This window comes from Miniopterus natalensis, chromosome 7 (assembly GCF_054644295.1).
Source record: "Miniopterus natalensis isolate mMinNat1 chromosome 7, mMinNat1.hap1, whole genome shotgun sequence".
In the NCBI taxonomy this organism is placed as follows: domain Eukaryota; kingdom Metazoa; phylum Chordata; class Mammalia; order Chiroptera; family Miniopteridae; genus Miniopterus; species Miniopterus natalensis.
In genome coordinates this window covers 7,843,082-7,867,477 of record NC_142087.1, presented here as the reverse complement: position 1 = coordinate 7,867,477, position 24,396 = coordinate 7,843,082, and the positions used below count along the sequence as shown (strand labels likewise).

Below are 24,396 nucleotides of genomic sequence, written 5' to 3'. Positions count from 1 at the left end.
CCAAAAACCCTAAACCAAACTAAACCCCCCTAACTTTTCTCCCCTGCCAAAAAATTAATTGGAAAAAAAAAATAATAATAATGAAACCACAATTTCTTTGTTTTTCTCAGACTCCATCCTGACTTCAGATATCACTGATTTCCCTGAGTGTCAGTGCCAGGTGGAAGAAGCTGCCAGAGCCATGCTGCGCCTCCATGTATGAGTCCAGGAGAGTTGGACGAAGGTCCACTTACTTGGCTTTTTAAAAGAGTCTCCTTAAAAAATAGCATTTTGATTACATATGAACTCTCTAACTATGAACTGGGAACCTTACTTTTCTTTGCCTTCAGAAGGTCACAGTCTCACCTGCCCGGCTGTCATCCTTCTTCTCACCCAAAACGCCATCCCCTCCATCACTGGAACTCTCCTAGGGAGAAATGAAGCCATCAGCAAAACTGCAGCTCAGAAGGAAGCACCTGAGACAGCCCTTGTCTAGGAGAAACAAACGTGCACAGGAGAGAGCTCCTGCCCAGGAACATCTCAATGGTCCCTGAGAAATAAGGCTCACCTAAGCCCAGTTTTCAAAGAGCCGGAGAGCAGTTTATTTGAAATAGGCACTTCCCCCCCAGAACTGTGTGGAATGCTTCTTTCTGCCTGCAAAGAATTACAGCTTAGGGAATGATAAAGTTGAATGTTCTCCCTGGCAATTGCATTTTGCAAGCACTATTTTAGACGTGAATTTAAATATTTGCTTTACCATCGTCACTCGTTCAGTAGTCATTTCACAAACGTTGTGTCTGCATGTCTGTTGTGAAAAAGGACCGTGCTCATGTTCATTATGGTTAGCTTACTTTAATCACAGCAACAGACGCTATTTCCCTAAAACACGACTGCTGCAGGCATGAGACCTGCTGGTGCAAATTCCCAGGAATTTAAAATTAAAATCAAGCTCGGAGGCTCCAATTGAATCTGGAGTAATATCACAGGCATGAAGCTTATCCAAGTTGGAGCATTTTTCAAACTGGCTCTAATAGATTCCTTCACAAACCCCTTCTTGGTTTCAGAAAGGTCCTTATATATAAGGCATGTGGGAGTCTGGGGGTGGGAGGAGAGAGACTGCTATTTTTCCACTGCACTCCATTTTAAACATGAAAACTTGTTTTCTGGACCAGCATCTTTCGACCTGAATGATGGGAGAGAATACCCCAGAGTGAAGACTTTGGCCATGTCAGAGCACAGGTCAGAGGAGAAAGAAGGCGAGCAAACTGTTTTGTGTGGCCATCAAGGCAAGAATGGGTTTTACGTTTTTAAAAGGAAGAAGGGAAACAGGAGAGAGGGAGGGAAGAAGAGTATGTGACAGACTGTATGTGGCCTCAGGCCCAAGATATTTACTATCTGGTCCTTTACAGAAAACGCCTGCTGCCTCCTGGACTAGCACAAAGCATAGGAGACCAGAAACCCAGGTACAGCAGCAATGGATAGACACCCATGATGGGTAATAGTTAAAATTCAAACCACTTTTGCCCTGGTTGGTGTGGCTCAGTGGTTGTGTCACCCCCTACATCAGAAGGTGGCGGGTTTGATCCCCAGTTGGGGCATGTGCAGGAGGCAGCCGATTGATGTTTCTCTCTCCCATCGATGTTCCTCTCCTCCCCCCTCTTCTTCTCTCTGAGATCAATTAAAAAAAGTTCAAACCATCCTCTTGGGCCCCTCATACCATAGAAGGACCTGAGAAAGAAAACTCTGAAAAGGCAAACAGGAGCAGGAGTGCATTTTCTGAATGCATTTGTTTCTTACTAGAATAGTGAGAAGAGCTAACATTACTGAGAACTATGTGTTATGTAAGCACCGTGCAAAACGCTTTACATGACATCTCATTTAGTTCTCAGAACTACTTCACGGGGAGAAACTACTACTACCCACGTTTTACAAAAACAAGCTGTGCAAAGGCTCTGTAACTTGTCCAAGGTCACACACTAGTAAGCGAAGAGCAGGGTTTCAAACACAGTAGTCTGATGGGGCCTACACTTTCAACCACTAGCTATGAAAAGAGAGAAACAAGAGAGTCCGGCTGAACATTTGTTTTGGAGAATGAAACATTCTTAGAATCGGAAAACAGTAGTTTAACCTCTCTTCCCTGGCCCAAACTGTTTCCAGCCATCTAATGTCAGTGAAGAGCGAAAAACCTCAGGCTGGTAGCTTCAGTGCCTGATCAAAATGGTAGCTACTGTACCATTTTGAGGCAGCACTTAAATATGCCATCTCATCTCCTCCCACTGTTTACAGCCAAAAATAGGCAAAAATAACCGACTATACCTTACATACTTTCCTGCCACAGAAAATATTTTTCAGTATCCTTAGTATCCATGGAGATCCTTTGAATGCTGAAATTTGTAATTACAGACACTTTCAGACTGAGAAATGTTCTACAGTCTATAAAATGTGGGAGTCAAGCACCAAAGCTACCATGCTCCTTATTATGATGCACAGGAGGCTGCTGTGGGCATTACCATACCCTAAACCCACAGGGTGCCCCCAGCATGGTGTGAGGCAGACACACGGCATTCAGGTTTCCCTTCCAGTCCACCTCACAGTTTCTGTTGGTGCCAGTCAGGTGCCTTTTTCTGAATCCTGCTCTCTCTTAGAGGCACTTCTCCTCTCTAGAAATGATAGAATGGAGACAGATTCCATAACCTTAGTTAATAACCACCTAATGGGAGTGTGTGCGTACAGCAGTGACAGGCTGGGATCACAGAAGTGCACTGAAAGCCCAGCGGCTAAGGCAAGTAGTTTAACACTTAGTATCTCAAGTTCCGCCTGTGTGAAGCAATGTGAAAGAAATATTCATCTTCAAAGAGGCTGAACCAATCATTTCAGAGTGAAGGGTCCCAGAGTGCTGACAACAAGAACGAGAAAACAAAGGAAACTGACTACAGTGGGTGCTTTCTCCATCCTGAGCACGCATGGTGAGTCTGACAGTCCGTCTGGCCTTGGGCAAGATGTTTCCATCTCTCTCAGGCTCAGTTCTTCATTTGTAAAATGGAGATAATACTTTATAGGGTGATTGTGGGGCACAAATAGGTTGATTGTGTAAAGTGTTTAATCTGCTGGTAGAAAGCAAATGGCCAACAAATGGTAGCTGGGACTGAGGAAATACTAATGAGCAGTCCCAACACTAGGTAATCACTCAGCATTTCTATCAATTAAAATGTGTACTATAAGGAAGGCTTCTTAACATAATAAAACAGCAAAAATATCAGCAACCAAGGTCTATTGAGAGCCAGGTAAGTAAGTTGCCAGATACTGTACTTTATGTGCATTTTTCATTCATTTATAATGAGGATTTTAGACGAGAGGAAATTGTGTGGAGTGGGGAGGTTGACAATCTTGTCCAATATTACGCATAGTCATCAAATGGTGAATGCAACTCAAACCCGGAAGGTCTGATTCTGCTGGATGAGCTCTAACCACTGTCCAGTATTGCCTCTGGTGGGTGAGAGGCACACTGTGCTGAATCAAAAGAACGGTTGGTACTAAGAGTAACTTAACTCCAGGCCCTCGCTTCTCCACTGGGAGTGTGGGGCTCCATCCTTACCTGAAAACATAAGGTCTAGTCTCCCTTGCTTGTGGCTGCTCCTCCAGGCCTGGCTACCTTCCCTATTTGGTCTGGGCGTAGGTGGAGGTGGCGACAGTGGCAGCAGAGATCCAATGGGACCTGCAGACCCAGAGAATTTCCTCTGTGCCCTCATAAAAGGCTAGCTGAGCAGTCTTCTCACATTTAGCAAACAATGAGTGTCTCTTGAGTGCCAGGGACTGTGCTAGGTTCCGGGGCTACGACAGTGGAAAAGATGGAGCCCTTATCCTTTTAGAAGCCCATGGTCCAGTGGTTATGAAAGACATAAATGCTGGCCATGCATTGTGATAAGTGCTCCTAAACACAGTGGGAAAACAAGAAAGAGTCATCAACTCTACAAAACCAGGCAGGGGGCAGGACACTTTTGAGCTTCATACTGAGGAACACACAGGAGTTCGCCAGGAGAAGATGAGAGGTCTCTCTGTAGAGGCAACAGGAGGTACAATGGCAGAGTTAAAAAGACCCCACAGCGGTTTTCGTTTTGCAGGAAAATCAAGCATCCTACTACTCTTGCACAAACTTCATGTGGAAAGTAAATACACATCAAGTGTCAGTTACAGAAAATGGAAAGATCATGGAACTTAGAAAAAGATGTGAACAGGGGAGATACCGCTCTTGTGTCCTTTAGCTAGCAGCTAATTAAAACTATTTGGGCTCCCTCTTTCCTAGAACAGGGACAAGTATAATGCCTAACTGACGGGGAAACGTGCTTTGTAAGCTTGGAACTACTCTACCTTCAAGCATCACTGAGTTGAGAAAACCCTCAAACTCTCAACTCATAAGAAAAGGGTGATTTTTCAGTTCCTAACCGAATTTTTCAGACCATTTCAGGCATTATATTTCCCTGTAAGAATTTTCCCGAGCTCACTGTAGAGCTCACTGTGGGGATGATTCCACACACCCCCCTTCCCCGGCATACAGACCTTGTTTCAGAGGCACTTGGAGTAGCAACAGCTATAGAGCAAGAACAAGACATACTGATTACAACAAGACTATATGCGTGAAAGTTGTGCCACTACTCACTCCCATTGCTGTTCAAAGAGATGTGAATCTCCCTACACAGTAGGTTTGGTAGAGAAAGACTTCATTTATCATTCTAGGCTCCAGACCATTCCAAACACAAATCGGCTTTTAGACTAACTGCTTTTGAAGGTCTCTGTAGGTTCATGGATTCCAGCTGCATCTGAAGTCTATTTACCAAAGCTCTTTTGGTACTAAAACAGAGAGAGGCCGGGGAAAGGGAGTAAACTAGATCATCTCAAACACCGCTTCTAGCTCTTACATTCCATGATTCTCTGCCCACCACACTGTAAGAGGACGGTGGTCACAGTGTGCTCTGGAAGGCACCGGAGTAGTGCGAGGTCTGGAGATGGTGTGATATGCAGAACGGCAGAGGTACTAGAAATATTTCAACTGCAGAGATCAAGAGTTTAAAATCCTACCAGAGAGAAAAGGGAAAAGAGTTTTGTTCTTTGCAGCACCAAAGAAAACTAGACACAATCTATGGAACCAACTGGGAGCAAGATATCTGGGTCAGTTTAAGAAAGCACCAGCCAACAATGAAATGGGCTTCCCTGGAAGGCAGCCCATTCCTCCTTTCCCCACGGACTCCAGGAAGTACCTGAACCTACCTGTAACAACCCCGACCATGAAGCTGCAGAGGGGATGGAACAATGGAACACTCAGAGACCACTCAGATGTGTGTTAGGGCTCTGTGCAGTGCTAAGATTCTCCCCATCTATTAACTGTTAACTTTCTGTGCCCAGGTCTGTTAAACTCAGAGGAATTACTCTAGTTATGGATGATAGGCTCTTTGGGCCTCTTTAACCCTGCTTACTGATCTGCCTGAGGACAGAACTGGGAGAAGGAAACACTCAACTAGCGTCTTCAGCGCAGGAGGTGTGGGGCGGGAGGGGAGTAGGGGTTGGGCAGCAGGCCTGCTTCAGATGTTGGTTGTTCTGCATTTATTCTTTTAGCACATGAACTAGAAGTCAAGCTTAATCTGTTATATAATCTGCCCACCTCAAAATCTGGGGGAAGCCACTCTCCAGTCCATCTGCTTTTGATTATATTGTATTTATGGCCCAGGTTTTAGGGGTTTGAAGAGCAACAGAAATAATACAGGCATTAATTTGATAAATGAATCAGAACGTAGTTCCAGGGGAGTTTTACTTTACTATAAGAAAACTTAAGTTATTTTATCAGTTCTACTACAACCCCTTCAGTGCCCAGAGCTCTCCCAGATCAAGACTGACCGGTTAAGCAGGTAAACTCTACTGTGAACAGCTCTCCGCTAGCCTGGCCTACAGGTGGTCTGGTGGCTGCCTTTCCACAGAAGCTGCTGCTAGGAGGAAGGCACATGTATGTACAACTGAAATACTTTCTATTTTCTTGATTATGAAAAGAATGCTCAATTGGAAGAAAGAATACCAGAATATTGAAAGAATATCTAGTTTGAGCTCTAACATCGAGCAGCTGTGAGAATTTGGCAAAGTTCTTTAACTCCCTGTGCCTAAAATTTGCTCAGCTCTCAAAGGAGGGCAGTAATATCTGAAGTGTTTACTTCACACAGTTGAGGTGAGAATCTAATGAAACAAATGGAAAAAGAGCTTTGGAAAGAGTAATGTTCTACGTAAGTATAAGGTATGGCTTTCATTTCTTTGGTACTAGAGTTGTTTTCTGTGAAAAACACAGCCCAAATTCCAGACAAAAGAAGTAACAGAATAAGCTACAGACCAAAATTGCAGAATTTGGGATTTTAATTGTCAAGACCAGAACTCAATTTCCCTCAGGCCCAGGGTCTGAAGCTTCATGCTGATTTGCTTCAATCCAATGCTTCTCAAACCTTGGAAAGGTATGAAAACATAGCTTCAAAAAATAATTATTTCCTACTTTGGGAAAAGTGATGTCATCGTTACTATTACAGGAATCAGAGCTGATGGAAGCCAAAGTAAATATCACACATTCTCTAAACTAGAACTAAAAGAAAAGAACTGATAACTTTTAGGTGGTCACCAGGAGAAGAGGAGAGATTATTTTGGCAACGGAGTAAGTTGGGGACAATGCTACAGTAACCTGTGGGATCCAGAATCCATGAAATTCTAACAGATTCATTAGCTCCATTCCTCAAAGCCAGACAAAATATAGTAAACGGTGCTTGAGTCCTGGTAAGGTTTCGTCCTCTTATGCAAAGTCCCAGAAACTCATTTGTAAAATGCAATGCAGACTCATGCTTCTAGGAAGGTGCACATTTCTTCATTCCTCATTCTAAGTACAACTAAAACCCCTGAACATTATATATAAAACAAACATAAGAAAACTCTTATGTAAAGAGAAGGTGGCAGACTACGTAGGGACCATGGGACCTAAGGAATGACACAGTAGTGAATTCTCTGGGTTTTCTTGATTGTCTTATACAGCCTATATTTGGAGGTAAAGAAGCTAGCTACCTGGAAACAGCAAATGATGCAGACTTAAAAAATAAATAAATAAATAAGAGCCCCCAATAAAAGCCTGCTCTAGCAAAGGACCAGGAAAAGATACAAAATGTTATGACAATACCCACTACATTCCAGTCCAATGACCAAGTGAAAACAGTGACTCAGGATACCCATACCAGCAAAGGCGAAGTGGAAATCTACACTTCCACCTTCACCAGGCTGTAATAGGGCATCCCATTCCCGTTAGGGTGGTGTGAAAAGGCCAATAGGGAATGGGACCTTCATCTCTGATAGTAATGAGGGAGGTTAGGTGCCTACCCCCACTCATGGTGTTAGTAAAGACCATTCGGAGAGCTGATCTTCCATTCCTGCCCAACAGTAATGAGACACAACCCTCTTGGTGTCATCGGAGGCTGACTGGGAACATGAACTTCTCTACTCCCACCTGGTAGTAACAAGGTGGTGCAGCCCCTGTTCACTGTTCCCCTGCAAGAGAGGTGTCAGAGGTGGTCAGCTAAAGAAAAGGTTTTAATAAGATCCTGAGTCTCACAATAAAATAACCAAAATGTCCAGGTTTCTCTAAAAAATCACTTAGCATACCGAGAACCAGGAAGATCTCAAACTGAATAAAAAAAAAAATCAAGAGATGCTAACTAACATTGAAGTGATAGAGATCTTATAATGATCTGACATAAAAATTTAAAGCAGTCATCAATGAGTCATTCTAAACACACTCATCACAAATGAAAAAACAAAGTCCCAGCAAAGAAACAAAATTCAAAGAGCCAAAGGGAAATCTTAGATATGAAAAATACAATACCCAAAAAAACCAAAAACAAAAAACCCTCAATTGACAGGCTCAACAGCAGAATGGAGAAAGAGAAAAGAATCGGTAAGCTACAGGACAGAAAAACAGCAAGTACCCAATGTGAACAACAGAGAGAAGTAGATTTAAAAAACTATTAAACAGAGCTGCAGGACCTATGGGACTGTAACAACAGATTTAACATATCATCAGAGACCTGGAAAGGGAGGAAAAAGGGTTCAAAGAAATAATGGCTGAAAACTTCCCAAATTTGGCAAAAGACGTAAGTCTACAGATTCAAGAAGCTGAGGAAACTCAAATAAGATGAACTCAAAGAAATCCACACAAAAAACATCATAGTTAAACTTCTTGAAAACTAAAGACCAAAAAATCTTGAAAGCAGCAAGAGAGAAAAGATGCCTTACCAACAGGAAAAAAACTTGAATTCCAATGGATTTCTCATCAGAAACCCTAGAAGCCAGAAGGAAGTAGCACAACATTTTTCAAGAGCTGAAAAAACACACCTGTCAACTCAAAATCCTATATCCAGTAAAAATATCCTTCAGGACTGAAGAGAATATTAAGATATTCTCAGATGAAGAAAAACTAAGAACTGTCACCAGCAGACACAAGAAGGCAGACCTGCAAAGAATGGTTAAAGGAATTTCTCTAAAGAGAATGGCTGGAACACCAGGAAGAAGAACGAACATACTCTTCTTGAATTTTCTAAATTATACTTGACAGTTGTAGCAAAAATTGTAACATTCTCTGATATGGTTCTAAATGCATGCAGAAGAAATGTTTAACACAGTTATATTGGGAAGGGTGAAAGGAAGAAACTAGAAGTAAGGTTCTACACTGTAACTGGTAAAATGATGATACCAGTGGACTGTGATATATTATGTATGTATAATAAAATACCTAGAATAACCACTAAAAAGCTATAAAAATATAAATTAAAAAAATAGTAATCATAAAAAATATTCAAGTAACCCAGAGGGAGGCAGGAAAAAGGAAATAAAAAAGCAGAGAAAACAATAAAATGTCAGACTTCAGCCTTTCAGTATCAGTAACTATACTGATTGTAAATGGCCCAATATACCAACTAGATGACAGAGATTGGCAGAATGCATTAAAAAATATGACCTAACTATATGCTATCTGTAGGAAACTCAGTTCAAATACAATTATATAGGCAGGCTGAAAGTAAAAGGATAGAAAAAGATATTATACAAACATTAATCAAAGGAAACCAGGAGTAGCTATAATATCAGATAAAGCACACTTCAGAGCAAAGAACACTATCAGAGACAGAGAGACAGAGAGGGACCTTATATAACAATAGCACATTAAATCCACCAAGAAGACATAATCCTAAATGTGTATACACCAAACAACAGAGATGTAAAATATGTGAAGCAAAAACTGATAGAACTGAAAGGAGAAATAGGCAAATTTGTAATTATAGTTGGAGACTTCAATACTCTGCTCTCAAAAACTAATGAAACAACTAGAAAAAAACCCCAGCAAGGATACAGAAGATCTCAACAACAGTACCAACCAAAAGAATCTAAGTGACATTTATGTAATACTCCACCCAACAACAGCACGATACACTTTTTTTTCAAGTGCCCATGTAATATATACTGAGATAGACAATATCCTGGGCCATAAAACAAACCTTAACAAATTTAAAACAACTGAAATAATACAGAGTATGTTCTCTGAACACAATGGAATCAAACTAGAAATCAAAACCAGAAAAATAATGGGTAAGTTTCCACCGGAAACTAAATAATACGTTTCTAATAACCCATGGTTCAAAAAGGAAGGCTCAACAGAAATTTTTTTGAAGTATATGAAATTGAATGAAAATGAAAATAAAACATAGTAAAATTTGTGGGACACAACTAAAGCAATGCTGAGAGGGAAATTTATAGGACTGAATGCGTACACAAAACAAGTTGGAAAGTCTCAAATCAGTAATCTAAGTTTTCACCCAAAAATCTAGAAAAAGAAGAGAAAAATAAAATCAAAGCAAGTAGAAGGAAGGGAATAATAAAGAATAATAAAGAGCAGAAATCCATGACAGTAAAAACAAAGAAATAATAGAGAAAATTAATGCAACAAAGAGTTGATTCTTTAAAAAGATAAAGTAGACAAATCTTTAGCAAGCAAGATGAATCAGGGAAAAAGAGAGAAGGCACAAATTACCAATAACAGGAACAAAATAGGAAATTTCACTATAAATTCCGCAGACATCAAAAAAAGAATGTTATGAACAACTCGACACACGTTTGACAACTCACATGCAACAGATCAATTTTTTGAAAAACACAAACCACAACAACTTATCCATATAAAATAGACAACTTGATTTATAATTAAAAAACTCTTCAAAAGGGCTCTCCAGGTCCAGATGTTTTCACGGGAGAATTAATACCAATTCTAGACAACCTCTATCAGAAAACAGGAGACATTTTATGAAGCTAACATTACCCCGATACCACACCAGATGAAGACAGTACCAAAAGACAACTACAGACCAATATTCCTCATGAAAAGACACACACACACACACACACACACACACACACACACACACACACACACACACAAAAGAGACACAAAAATCCTTAAAGAAAATATTAGCAAACAATTCAAATCATCCACCATGACCAAGTGAAGTTTTTGCCAGTTTATCCAGGGATGTAAGGCTAGTTCAAAGTAATCTACAATATTAATAGGCTACATAAGACATCACACAACCATATTACTTGGTACAAAAATGTACTTGCCAAAATTCAACATCCATTCGTGATAAAAAAAAATTCGCAGAAAACTAGGAATACAGGGAAATATCCTCATCTTCAATAAAGAGCATCTACAAAAACCTAGAACTAACATACTCAGTGATGAAAAACGGAATGTCTCCCTCATAATATTAGGAACAAGGCATGGATGTCTGCTCCCGTCCCTCTTATTCAACACAATGCTTGGAGTTTTAGTGCAATAAAGCAAAAAAAGGAAATACATGGCATATAGATCAGAAAGGAAAATACAAAACTACCCCCATTTGCAGATAACATATTTGTTGACGTAGAAAATCTCAATAAACCTACAAAAACCTTTTAGAACTAACTCATATAAATAGAAAGATTTATAGTAAGCTTCAATATAGTAAAGGTGTAACTTCTCCCCAAAGTTATATGGGTTTAATGTAATTCCTATCCATAAGATATTAGCAACCTGGATCCAGCAATATATTTAAAATATCATACACCATAAACCAAGTGGAATTTATTCCAGGGATGCAAGGCTGGTAGAATATTTGCAAATCAATAAATGTGATACATCACATAAACTAATTGAAAGACAAAAACCACATGATCATATTGATAGACGCAGAAAAAGCATTCGACAAAATCTAAAACCTATTTTTAATAAAAACTCTCAGCAAAGTGGGAATAAAGGGATCATACCTCATAATAAAGACCATATATGACAAACCTACAGCCAACATACTCAATGGGCAAAACCTAAAAGCATTCTCCCTAAGAACAGGAACAAGACAGGGATGTCCACTTTTACCACTCTTATTCAACATAGTGCTGGAAGTCCTAGCCATAGCAGTCAGACAAGAAGAAATAAAAGGCATCCACATTAGAAAGGAAGAAGTAAAACTGTCATTACTTGCAGATGACATGATATTGTACATAAAAACCCCTAAAGACTCCACCAAAAAAACTACTACATTTAATAAATGAATTCGGCAATGTAGAGAGTACAAAATTAACACTCACAAATCGATGGCATTTTTATACACCAATAATGAATTCTTAGAAAGAGAAACTAAAAAAACAATCCCATTTACCACTGCAACCAAAAAATTAAGATACTTAGGAATGAACTTAAAGGAGGTAAAAGACCTGTACTAGGAAAACTACAGGACGTTGAAAAAAGAAATAGAGGAAAATATACCACGTTCATGAATTGGTAGGATTAACATCATTAAAATGTCCATTATTTCTAATGAAGAAAAAAAAAAGATTCAGTTTTTGAACAAATTGTTTCTTGAACAGCCTTCAGAACTAATTAAGTTCGAGAACAGAGGTTCCACTGTACAGCATATTTGACTCACCATTTGTTTCTGCAGGCCATCTAATTTGTCTTCAGTGTTGTCTTCTTTATCCACGTTGCCTCTAAATAAAAGTAAAAAAAGGCATCACATGCCACCTAGGAGCTACTTGGCAACCAGGATGCTTGTAAGAAAACCCCCTAAATCACAGAGCAAAGGGAATATCAGTAGATCCTTTTCCCCACAGGCCTCAAAATCTCGGTCTTTCCAATGTCATAACATCCATGGGCAGGGACCTCCCAACGGACTGAGACTTCAGCATCTATTCAGTAGAGAGGTCAGCTATTCAACAATGATTCTATCATAAAAAAGTAATTATTACCCATCAAGGGTTATCTGAATATGTGGCTTGATAAAAGAAGACCCTGGAGACCGAAGGCTGTGCAAACAAAGCCAGTCCTGATGTGCCAACCCCCAGACAGCAATAAGATGAATCTTCACACAGAACTGCTTACTCTTGGCAGCAGTCACTTCCTTGAAAGGGAGCCTGCCGAAACTTCCAAGAAAGGATATTTTGTCCTCTGTATCACCAATCACTTGCCTCTAGGTTAGCTGCCAAAAGTCTTCTCTCCTGTGAGCTTAACTGCTGCTGCTGTCTGTCTGTTTTCCATGACTCCTTTTAAAACTGCCTTTTAACTATTCTTGTCTTAAATATTCTTATCTTTGCTGTGCAGATCCTGGAGGCAGGAGAACTTCCTACCTTCACTGCTTAACCACAGAAAGAGCAGCCAGCCTATAAAAAAATGAACTTCATGCTGCATACAGCTACCTCACTCAGGCAATGTTTTCCCTGACGCAGTGAATCTAACAAGAGCCACACCAGCCACCTGGGCATTTGTTAACATCTGACTGCATCTACTATGTGCTCAGAGGAAACACCTTTTGGTAGAAAACGTTATGGTAGCTAAAGTGTTAATCAGGGGTTAAGGACAGACAGAAAAAGCATTTCACTGCTTTCTTGGCCTTAGCAGATAGTGAAGGGCTCCTGGCAGTGCCACGCCCTCATGTTCAAGACTAGCCACAGCCCCAGGCAATGAAAAGTAGTATCTGCCACTTTGGGAAAGATCATGTCAAAAGCTTACTAAACACAAAGTAAGACATACATGCTATATTTTCTAAATATATGTACATATATCTTGGAGAACCAGTTTTTGGTTGTTTCTTTAGCTTTCCTATGAATTTACAAATTTGGAGGTTATACCAACAGTAAATAAAATTCAGCCAACCAGGATGCTTCCATACTTTTCTGCACACAACCCAGGAATAAGGCCTAAATACCATGAGTGTCGAGCACCTGTAAATCTGCCTTAGCCATGGGCCATGCGACCCTTAATGCTGGAATTTCACCTGAAGAATTCCAGGGTCAGGAGGCCTGTACTTGTGTCTCTTCTGAGCTTTCTGCCAGGTATGGGAGGTCTGAATTCTTCCTCAAGAATCCTCTGACCAGGTAAGAGATGAGGATGGTGAGCAGCTTGGGGAACCCATGAAGGATAGACTGGTACTTGGTTCAAAGTGCTTAGAAGTCAAAAAAAGGCCTGAGATGTAACCGGATGTAACCAAAGCAGCCATTCTGGAAGGCTGCCCTAGCATGGCAAGGTTTAAGGGAGATGCCAGACTGAGGAAGAGACTCAGTGTACCAGACATACGTGGAAGGGGTCACAGGTTTGTGGCAGGACATATTAGTTGTATCACAGTTGGCTTATGCAGCTTCTCACCTTTCGGGAGTATCTGAGGTGCCGTCAGTAACACCCTGTTCTGCAGAGAGGGACTTCTCATCTGGCATCCCAACTTTCTCCAGGAAGCAAAGGGCGGGGTCTGCTCGCATGGCACTGTACCGCTCGTACCCTGACCGGGAGCAATGAGGAATGTCAGCAGCTGTGTCAGAATTCACAGTATCTGCCCTGGGCCCTACACAGTCTTTCGTTTCCCTTATTAAGTAGAAACAGAACAAAAATACTTATTTAAGATTAACTGGATCCTTTAAGATTTCCTATCAGGGGAAGACCCTTGAGCTAAAGTAGACACCCCCAGGTAGTGCTTGGCCAGAAATGAAAGCTTTATCAACCTTATGTGTCTGAGACACAGGTACAGACACAGTTCTCACTTGCGTACCTCTTTTGGACAGCAAAGGGGAGCAGGCAAGTTGGTTTTACAATTTCTTTCCCTTACCCAACTATGGAGACCTTGTTACTTCCTGCATGGACCTTGTTTTCTTCAAGTCCAATTTTATACCGTGTGTTAAAAAGGACAGCGGACATAGTGATGAATGCAAAGGATGAAATATAAAGAGGACTGTGGTCATTAGTTGGGTTAAAAGGGATGAGCTGCCTCTCTATTCACAAACTCAGTACAAAATTCTAAATCCACTGGGAGGGCTTTGGAACTGCCCCTCACTACATCCCCAAAGTCAAAAACAAGTGGAAAATTTCTGACTCAGAAGAGAGACCTCAAAAGGGAGGCAAAACAATGAAAAGATACACTTTTACTTTGATAAAGCCCATGCACGAGAATTTGTTATTAATTCATTGAATCTAACGTAATCTCATAATAAGACAGGATTTGGTCATGTAAAAGATCCAAATCTATTTTATTTTATTAGACTGGGCGGGAACTCCTTTATGATCATCAAAATTCTTTCCATGCTGCTCCTAGCAACCAAAGTCAATTTCTAGCTCGGTAGTATGTACAAAGAGACCCCATCACAGGTGATGGAAGATGCTGTATCTGAAATGAGAACCCACTTGGGTGCTAATAACAGACTTGATTTTACTTTGTTAGATGTCATTTCTATATGGGTTTTTGTTCTGTCACTTTTGACGCGGCTCTATCCTTCACCCTGTAGGTGGCACCTGGTACTTTTTATCTAAGGAGTTATGGTAGGTACTCTTATCTTTTAATCCAAGTGACTCTTCCATCTCAACGACAGGTGCTGCCCACATGAGGCATATGGCAGGAGAAACTAGGGTGTCTTATGTTTAGTCACTTATTCCTTACCCTATGTCTCTCTCATGAGACAGTGGGCTCCTAAGAGAAGAATCTGTGCCTGTTTTTACTTATTATTATATATTCAGTACTGACCACAGGTCTAACAGACACACTCGACAACTGACTAGATGAGTTTGTTTTGCCCAGATTCTCTTCCAATAATCACTGTAGAAGAACCATTCTCATCCTGTGCCTATATTCTACCTCAGCTCGCATCAAAACTGAAATGTCCTCGATGTTCCTGCTGTCTTAAAGACATCCTGCCACTGTCTCACCTGCTCCTCCCCATGAAAGGATGGGTGCTTTACCTGATAGATGAGATGGTGGAAGCTTCCTCCACTGACCTTTCACTACTGAGGGAGGTTAACTGTCCATGAGGGTCCTGCCTGCACGCACTGTGCTTGACAGGCACAAGGCAGGCTAGGTTCCTCCAGGTGCCTGCTACCTGGGTGGGTTTCCACTCTGCACACTTTCTATTGTCATATGTGGGTTAAGAGATGCCACATTTCTATTTCTCAATCTGCTATGAAGCTGGAGGTGAGCAAGAGTGTGACTGATTGAGTTCCCTAGAAAACCCTGACAACTGTCCTGAAGAGAAGAGGTGCTGTAACAGCAATGCAAGGAAGTCGCTTAATGTAACAGAGCTGTCAAGAGGATCATTCAGAATAGGTTTGTTACAGGGCCATCCTCATTGCAGGAAACCGATTCTTCCATGGGGGTCAGCATGGAGATGGAACCATGGCTATACTCCTCTGATCTAAGCAGAGTTGTAGAAGGCTATGTGTGTGTGTGTGGGGGGGGGGGGTGTAGGGGTGGTTAACAGATCCATAAAGCCTCAGACAATGAAGAGCTATGTATGTGTTAGCAAAGAAAATGGTTGCAGCACTAGACTCATACTTATGCCCCCAAGGCATGGGGGTGAGGTGGAAGGCTTCCTGACAGAGAGTCCTGAAAGGTGAACACCAGACAGCTCAGCTTTCTGAAACTGTCACATATCCACCAGCTGCTGGGTATCTGGGAGTTTGACCGTCACCGGTAAGACATGTAGTGTGGACTTGGTTATACTGTGGCTAAGCTACACAGGGGTGGTGAAATGTGTTACCCAGATGGGGATAGATCTGAGCCTATGATCATGGGATGTCTGATAGGCAACATCTAGCCAGGACAGGATCTCATTTAGACTGAAAACTCCAAGGAGACTGGGCCCATGAAGCCAACCAAAGGCATCTGTCCAACTTAGTCTCGGTTGATCCAATGTTACCATCCAACTAAAAGGGTCTGGTCCTATCCAAGAGTGAGCTAGTATGCCTGTATGGCTCAGGACCAGTCCTCTAGCACTAGGTTTTCCTCATATTTATAGGGTGTCTGCTAAACTCATCATATACCACAGTGGGCGCTGCAGGCATTGCACAGACCTTCCTGGAACCCGCCCCTCAGCCTTGACTTTGAATACCCAAGTTCACCTCAACCAGCAGTCTGGGAGAATCTGAACGGAATGGGTGATATACTGTATCATCTTAAGGTCTCACAGGTGTGCTCAGGAAACCCTAGGAATTAACTTATTACAGCCCCCGTCCCACCTGCTTCATAGTGAAAAGTTTTAGATTTGGAAGTGACCTTAGACATCATCTAGTTAACCCTACACCACTTTTGATATGAGACTAAGAGATCCCTGTAGGGATTATGGAACTAACAGGTGTGGTGCCTGTATTAACTTGCTTTTCCTGGGAGAGAAAGGAACTTGGGCCTCCTGAGAGTCCTGTCCTCTTTTACGTATTCTGAGGCTACATTGTAAGCCACATCTTCCTGATGAATTACACCTACCATCATTGTGTAATGACCCTTTTCATCCCAAATTATACTTTTTTCCTTGAAGGCTTTTTGTATGATAGTGACTTTGCCATAGCAGGTTTTTGTTTTGTCTTAGTTATCAGTATTTGCCCGGGATATCTTGTTTCACCCTTTAGATGTCAATCTCATTCTACCTTCCATCTCATCTTCTCTTTCACATCTCTATTTCTTTATCTCTCAGAAGCATGCTCTTCCAGCTCTGCTTCCCTGGGCCAGAGAGCCTGTTCTTCCCCTACTTTCCTGGAGGGGCTTGTTTCGTGTTTCAGTGGGCATTAAACACCCAGATCCTCTGGTCTGGTCTGCTGCTGTTTAACAGCAGCTCCTAAGCTTCCAGTTCTGGCTTTAAAGTAAGCTCTTCATTTGGGGATTTCCTTTATTCCTTTCAGTTTAGCTAGGTAGTTTAACACTTTGTCATAATTCACCTAGGCTTTCCATATGTCTGTGGTGAGTGTGTTGGGTTGGGGGAGGGAGAGGAAGCAGGTAAATTCTGTCTGCCACACTGCTGGGACTGCAGGTTGTATCCCCCTTTGGCCTCACATTGTCTCCATCAGGAACCTGGCAATGTGCTCCATAGCCACAACTGCAATGAGATACAAGGTCCATGGGCTTTCCTGCACACACCAAGCTCACAGGCTCTGGATGTGGTTGCCTCCAGCAGCCTGTCTACTTCTGGGTTCTTTCCAAAATTACATTAAACCAAGTGTCAGTTACACAGTGGCCCCTTGTGCTTAATAGGGAGATCACATGCCTCTCCCTTCCACTTTAGAGCTGAGTTCTAGCCCTGTGCTGTCTAACAGAGGAGACACACATAGCTACTTTAATTACAATTACATAAAGTTAAAAATACAATTGCTCAGTTGTATTGGTCACATTTCCAGTGCTCAGCAGTCACATGCGGCTCCTTCGTAGATGGCTTCCAGTGCACAAAAGGACATTTCTATAATCACAGGGGGTCCTGTGGCAGCACTGTTCCAGCCTAACCCAGCGGTTTGAGAAAGAGCTCTCAGCAGCATTGGACCTCCTGAAGCCTGCACTTTTAACACCAGAATCCAAGTTTGGAGGGGATTCCTTATTAAAATGTGTACAGTTATCCCTCAGTATCCAGGAAGGATTGGTTCTAGGACACCCCTGAGGATACCAAAATCCATAGAAGCTCAAGTCCCTTATATAAAACATCGCAGCATTTGCGTCAAACCTGTGTTTGCATAGCTATAGCAGGGTGAGCTATACAACACTTCAGACATGTGGATTCACTGTAGTGCTGGCATATGGCAAATTCAAAGTACTGCTTTTTGGAACTTTCTAGGACTTTTTTTCATTTTAAAATTTATCTTTATTTTTGAAAGTACTATAGATGTCTGGGACTTTTTTTTAAACATATTTTTGATCCGTGTTTGGCTTAACCCGTGAACATGAAGCCTGAAGATATGGAGGAAATGCAACTGGTTAGCCTGTAAGTGTAGAAGAATCCTACTCATAGGGCATGTGTTAGGCAGAGTAGGAGTGACAACAGAACAGCGTCAGGCATCTATTATGTACCGAGCACTGTTCCAGGCAGTCTACCAATATTGTCTTACTTAATCTTCAAACAACCTCCAGGTTGGTTGTTTTGATGGTCTTCCCCTTGTATAGGTAAGGGATTAGGTCAGAGATGTTTATGTGCCCAAGGTCAGACATTTAGTAAGTGGCAGAGCTGACAGCAAAAGCCAGGTGTAACTAAGTCTTCCCACTCTAAACCCTGCTCTCTAGTTTAATATTCCAGTTAATTCGCCTGGCAGGGAAGGTGTGCATCAGGCACAGTAGTGACTGTTATCTGGCGCTTTCATCATTCATTTTAACTGTTGGCTAACAGCAAGGGTAGGCGCTGAGAACAGTGCCAGAAGTGAAGAAAGCTACTCAAAAACTTCTGAGTCCCCTTAGTCTCTTGCTTACCACATTAAAAAACTATGATAATAATAAAAAAGGATGTCCATGCCATCTTCTGTTCTCAAGTTTTTATACCCAATGGGGTAAACTAGAAATGTGTAGGCTATCTGGGATGACCACAGAATTCTGTATACATATGAAATGCTAAACCTTAACATTTCCCCCCATTTATTCCTTCACTCAAGAAACACTAGGTGCCTACCACATGCCAGGCACTAGGCCAGACGTTGGGACAATAAGAGTAAGAGTGCATGAGGCAGTCCTGCCTGAGCATACAGACAGGCTAGTGTGAGGAAGATACAAGGTCTTTATGGCCACAGGAACCCTCTCCAAGTTCCTCATGGACACTAACATTCACTGTAATTCTGTGACTCCACATTCATCTGGTTGAAGTCCTGAGAGGGCAGATATAAGGTTCTACTTTTAAGACAGATGTACCACAGGACTGCGGAGTTTTCAGGAAAGGAGAAACATTCACTGAAATACACACCATGTTTGAATACGCCAATCAGAAGAGACTTGTCGGCCTCAGCATCCCACCAGTCCACTGGGATCTCCACATAATCGATGTCAGGCAGAGGCACTTCCAGCTCCCTGCGGAAGGAAGGGCGCGACTCAGAGTTCCTTCAACCCAACAGGAGATAGCGTCAGAGCTACTGGCTGAACCCTGGTAGTAAGCCACATGCCTAGTTGCATGCTTGGACACGAAGCACCAAGGATTGTGGTGCCAAGGTTCCCAAACCGGGGCTTTCCATCAGGCTCAACCAGTGAGCTACCTCGGCATATGTACTTGACTCCCAGGCTACACCTCAGTCTGACTGACACGCCTCTTGGAGAACCCTCACTGTCAGTGGGTCTGGGGTGTGGGCCTTGGGATCTACATGTACAAGGTAGTTCTGATGTGCATCTTCAAGTGAGAACTACAGCAAAATCCATCTATATATCATTCATCTGAAGGTAGAACACCCCTTGATGGTTGAATTTATACATGATAAAATGCCGAGAAGATGAGTGTCCAAATTATCTTGGTACAACATGCAGAGTCTTAAGCTCATTTGAGAACAAGATGGTGGGCTTTGGAACATGCAGGATGGGAAGAGCCCTTCAGAGGACATGGGCCACAGCAGGTGGCAGTGGTCTGCTAATGGTTTGTAGGGTCAAAAGTGATCAATGCTCCTGACCAAAGTGATGACGATAACTTGCCCTAAGGAGTAGATCTGAGGGGATTAGCAGGCCTGTACCATCAGCCCCTCTCTCAGTTTCTGTCCATGTTCTGAAAGCTCACATGAACTCTCAGCTCACTATCTTCATTTGTCTAAGCCCGGGAGGGAACACCTACCTATATGGCTCCTCTCTCCCACCTCCCAGCTTCTCTGTAGCATTTGAAGTTTCTTACTCCATCAGGCCCAGCTCCCCTGTGGGGATGGTGTCCCCCAGCCCCATCTTTCCAGGCAGTGTTCCTTATCTGGCTCCACTGCAGGGCCCACTGCTCTGCCTGCATGATGCAGTGGGCTGATGACTCTTCTGGGATGAACTATTATGTATTCTTATGGCAACTTCTCTAAAATAAGACATTAAACCTGAATGGGACCAGGGAGAGCCAGGATTGAGGAAAGCAAAGGAAAGAAGGGAAGTGTTGGCTATGGATTCATGCTGTCCATGTTCTACCTAGCTCCCATCTATCTACATCTCTAAGAAAGCACATCCAGGGATGAGTAAATTCAGATAACTTGTGGCAGGTAACACATAATACAAATGTTTGGGTTGAATTCTGCTGCATTTATATGACTCACAAATTGAACCTGTTTACCAAACACTCAACTTCCCTATTCTTCCTAAAAATGACTACAGTAACCACAGAAAGCCTATCAAGTAATCATAGTCACTGTGCTGACTGCTCTGGATTACAAACTGCCCCAGGACAGGGCTGTCGATGTCCTCTGTCTTTCCCTTTCTTCAGTGCTCCTATGACTACTAGAACCACTAGCACTGCCCAATGGAAAGGAGGAAAAAGAAGAAACCATGGCCCCAGGTCATCTCAAGGCCAAGTTCGAATACCAACACCCCTGGTGTCCTTTGGGAATGACAGGCATTGCACAGGGCTGGAGCCAACTGCATGTGTGGGGCAGGTGAAGGGGGCTGCCTGGGAATCCCACCTATAAACTGTGACCATCTGACAGCTTCACCAAGTGGCAGCTGAGAGCCTGGCAGCCTTATTCCCCTAAATCTCCGGAGGGTGCCACAGGATTCTACAGCTTCAGAAACTTTACAAAACCAAGATACAAGATATCAAACAGGTCAGAGGTGAGAGGACTAGCAAATAAAGGAGAAGCATTCAAATGCAGGAGAGTACTAAGGCCAAGCATGGGATTCTGAGTAAAACTGCTGGTGTATACCCATTGGATCAAGCATATCAAAGGAATGGACATTCACTGTACAATGATTAGTTAAGGTAGAGAAATGACAGTTTTGAAAGAGATTTTACAACACTGTTGGCACAAAAAACTAACTTAAAACCTCACCGAAAGCTGTGTTTCTAAGAAAGTGTTTTCTCCCTGAATTGTCCTTACTCCACCTGTCCACTCTCCTATCTAGGTAACTGATGGGTGTGGTGGGAACATGGGACTCTGGAAGAACAGGCACATTGGCCATGTCCAGGAACAGGCACTTTAGGCCATGGAGAGCTAGGGTTGACTCATTTTACCTGGCAGGAGTTCCTTCAAATGCTTTATCAGCCGCTTCTCCCAGTATTTCCGCTTTTAGGTAGTAGAGCATCCGGACTCGCAAAAGTACCCTATGAGTGGTAAGCACATAAATGCAAACACATTAGAACCCAGGAGCTGCCTGTAAACTGCCACCCCGTCCCCTGGTTGACACAGAGAAATTCTGGGCATCCCTACGTCATTAGTGATATGAAGTAACACGAGAAAGTGCTAGAAAAACAAAACACTAGGTACCAATGACAGATGTTATTGTGATTATCCCCATTTTACACAAGAAAATGTATCTCATCAGTCATGTTAAGTCACCCTGTGAGCCATGTGGGGCAAGGGCAGCAGAAACAGCATTCCTCCTGGTCCTTAAAAGAGCTCTCACCCCTTTTCTATGGCCGCAATGACCTCTTTGGCAGAGCTGCCTTCCAAGAGGCTGGGTACTGGTCTACTGAAGAGTGAGTCATGGTGAATGATGCTGCTTTCAAACAGTTTCACTTGTACATAGTTAAACAAACATCTTCAAGTCCTTTTCTTGGCAATACCGTGAGAGTAATGTCTCTTCTCTGAGATGCTCAGTTCACTGTGATTCTGCATGGACCACACTCCAGCCCCACAGGGAAGGCACCAAACATGTTTGAGACAAGGCAATCAAGCAAGTATCTGCTGGGCAACACTGTATGCCCTGCACCATGCTGGGTACTGTGAGATACATAACAGAAGTAAACAACTTAACCCTGTTCTTGAGGAGCCCACAGCAGTCTAATTGTGAAATGACACCAACCGAGAAAGAATCAGAGCACAGAGGATGACAGTGGGGGCAAGGGAGGGAAAGGCTCACTGATGCAGTAACGGGTGAAAGTAAGGGCAGGCACAGAGAAGCTGACCACGTTCCAGGAGATGCCGCATATTCATGCTGCAAAGAGGTATAGAAGAGTATCTGTAACTTACTTAATGCCAGTCAAGAGTAAAGACTATCTATTAAAAATAAAAGCCCAGCCCTGGCTATTGTGGCTCAGTGGTTAGAGTGTTGGCCCATGAACCAAAGGGTCGCAGGTTTGATCCCTGGCACCGGTCAGGGTGCGTGCAGGAGGCAATCAATTGATGTTTCTCTCCTTCCCTCCCTCCCTCCCTCCCTCCCTCCCTCCCTCCCTCCCTCCCTCCCTCCCTCCCCACTCTCTAAAAATCAATGGAAAAAATATCCTTAGGTAAGGATTAACAAAAACAACAACAATAAAAAAACCATTCTCTACGTTAAGTTGTCCAAAAGAAAGAAAGAAAAAAGAAAGATAGCATCAACAGTGTGTAAGGTGTGTATTATTCTAGGGAAGATAAAAGGTGGCTGTACATTCACCTGTGCTAATCCATGCACAGAGTATCTCTGTCTGGAAGAATCAGGTTAACAGTGGTTGCCTTTGGAGAGGGAAATAGGGTATTTGGAGGTTGGAGGAAACCTTACTTTTGAAAAAATTGTTTAACACATATATGTATTAGCTATTCAAAAGATGTTAATAATGGGTTGAGGCCTCTAAAAAAGCACAATTTCTTAGATGCAGGTAGAAAGTGCCACTGTGGCTCTGCCAGTGTTGCTCAGTAGTTGAGCATTAACCCATGAACCAAGAGGTCACCGGTTCGATTCCCAGTCAGGGCACATGCCCAGGTTGTAGGCTCGATCCCCAGAAGGAGGCAGTCGATCGATGATGCTTCTTTCTCATTGATGATTCTATCTCTCTATCCTTTCCTCTCTCTCTAAAAATCAATAAAAACATATTTTTAAAAAAACTTTAAAAAAAAGTGCCACTGTGGCCTCAAGTTGTAAGTGGCAACACACAAAGTGTTAACTTTTAGATTGGAAAGAACCCTTACTTTTCAGGTACACCATTTCTTACCTCAGCTGTCAATCAACTCAAATAATTTTGAGTTTTTTGTTTATTTTTAAAGCTCAGAGAATAAGAAGTCTAAGAATTTACAACTATTGCTGATCCTTCCACCTGGCTGGCAGCAGCTGATGGCCTTAGTAAGAATCAGAACGAGGGTGTCTTAGGTAGAGAATTCCTGCCTGCTTGACTAGCTCAGGAAGAGTGAGGTTTTCCTAAAGATGTAAGATACAGAGAACTGTCTATTTCTCTAAAGAGAAACCAAGGTGTTAATATCTATAGCATGAGAGAAGAGAATTTAAAGCCAATAGTATTCACTTCTTCTCCCTATGAGAAGCAAATCAACTCAGTGGACAGATGGACAACTCCTCTAAGAGAGCTACCTCCTCCCAGAGTGAGATAATAATCCCAGTTGGCATCTGAACTCAAAGGGAAGGAGAACTGGAGCAGTTTGTAACACCCTTACTTTAGCCAAACAAAACCCATTAATATTTTGGTGGTAGTATTGCTTTTTCTTTCATCTCTCTCTCTCTTTTTAAATTTTTATTTATTGATTTGAGGGAGGGAGGGAAGGAGAGAAGGAAAGGGAAAGAAAGGGAGGGAGAGAAAGATTTATTGTTTCATTTATTTATACATTCATTGGTTGATTTTTATATGTGCCCTGACTAGGGATTGAACCCACAACTTTGGAGTATCAGGACAATGCTCTAAACAACTGAGCTACCTCGCCAGGACCACATCTCTCTTCTCTACTCTCTCTCTCTCTCTCTTTCTTCCTTTTGTTTAAAAAACAAGACAAAACACATTTTGTTGATATGAAATATACTTCCCAAAAGTGCACTTTGCATAAGCTTAAAGCTTGATGGGATTTTAACAAAGTGAACACACATGTGCATGTAGTATCCAGATCAGGAAGCAGAACATTTCCCCAATAGGCCCCCTGGTATCCCCTTCTAGTCACTACCCCCACCCCGAATGAATAATCACTATCTTGACTTTTTATAGCTTAGATTTGAAGCAGCTGCTTTTCAACTTTGTAAAGTTCTTTAG

At 42.2% G+C, this 24,396-nt stretch overlaps 1 protein-coding gene across 1 annotated transcript in view; it reads right to left on the bottom strand.

Moving 5' to 3' along the window:
• Window positions 1–24,396, bottom strand: part of CHD6 (chromodomain helicase DNA binding protein 6) — a 169,849-nt gene that overhangs the window by 20,416 nt on the left and 125,037 nt on the right. The window contains exons 24-28 of the mRNA XM_016219329.2: window positions 21,463–21,552; window positions 19,249–19,352; window positions 13,712–13,841; window positions 12,000–12,060; window positions 346–406 (exon numbers count right to left, since the gene is read on the bottom strand). Coding sequence (XP_016074815.2) covers window positions 346–406; window positions 12,000–12,060; window positions 13,712–13,841; window positions 19,249–19,352; window positions 21,463–21,552 — 446 coding nt within the window. The remainder of the gene's footprint in view (window positions 1–345; window positions 407–11,999; window positions 12,061–13,711; window positions 13,842–19,248; window positions 19,353–21,462; window positions 21,553–24,396) is intronic.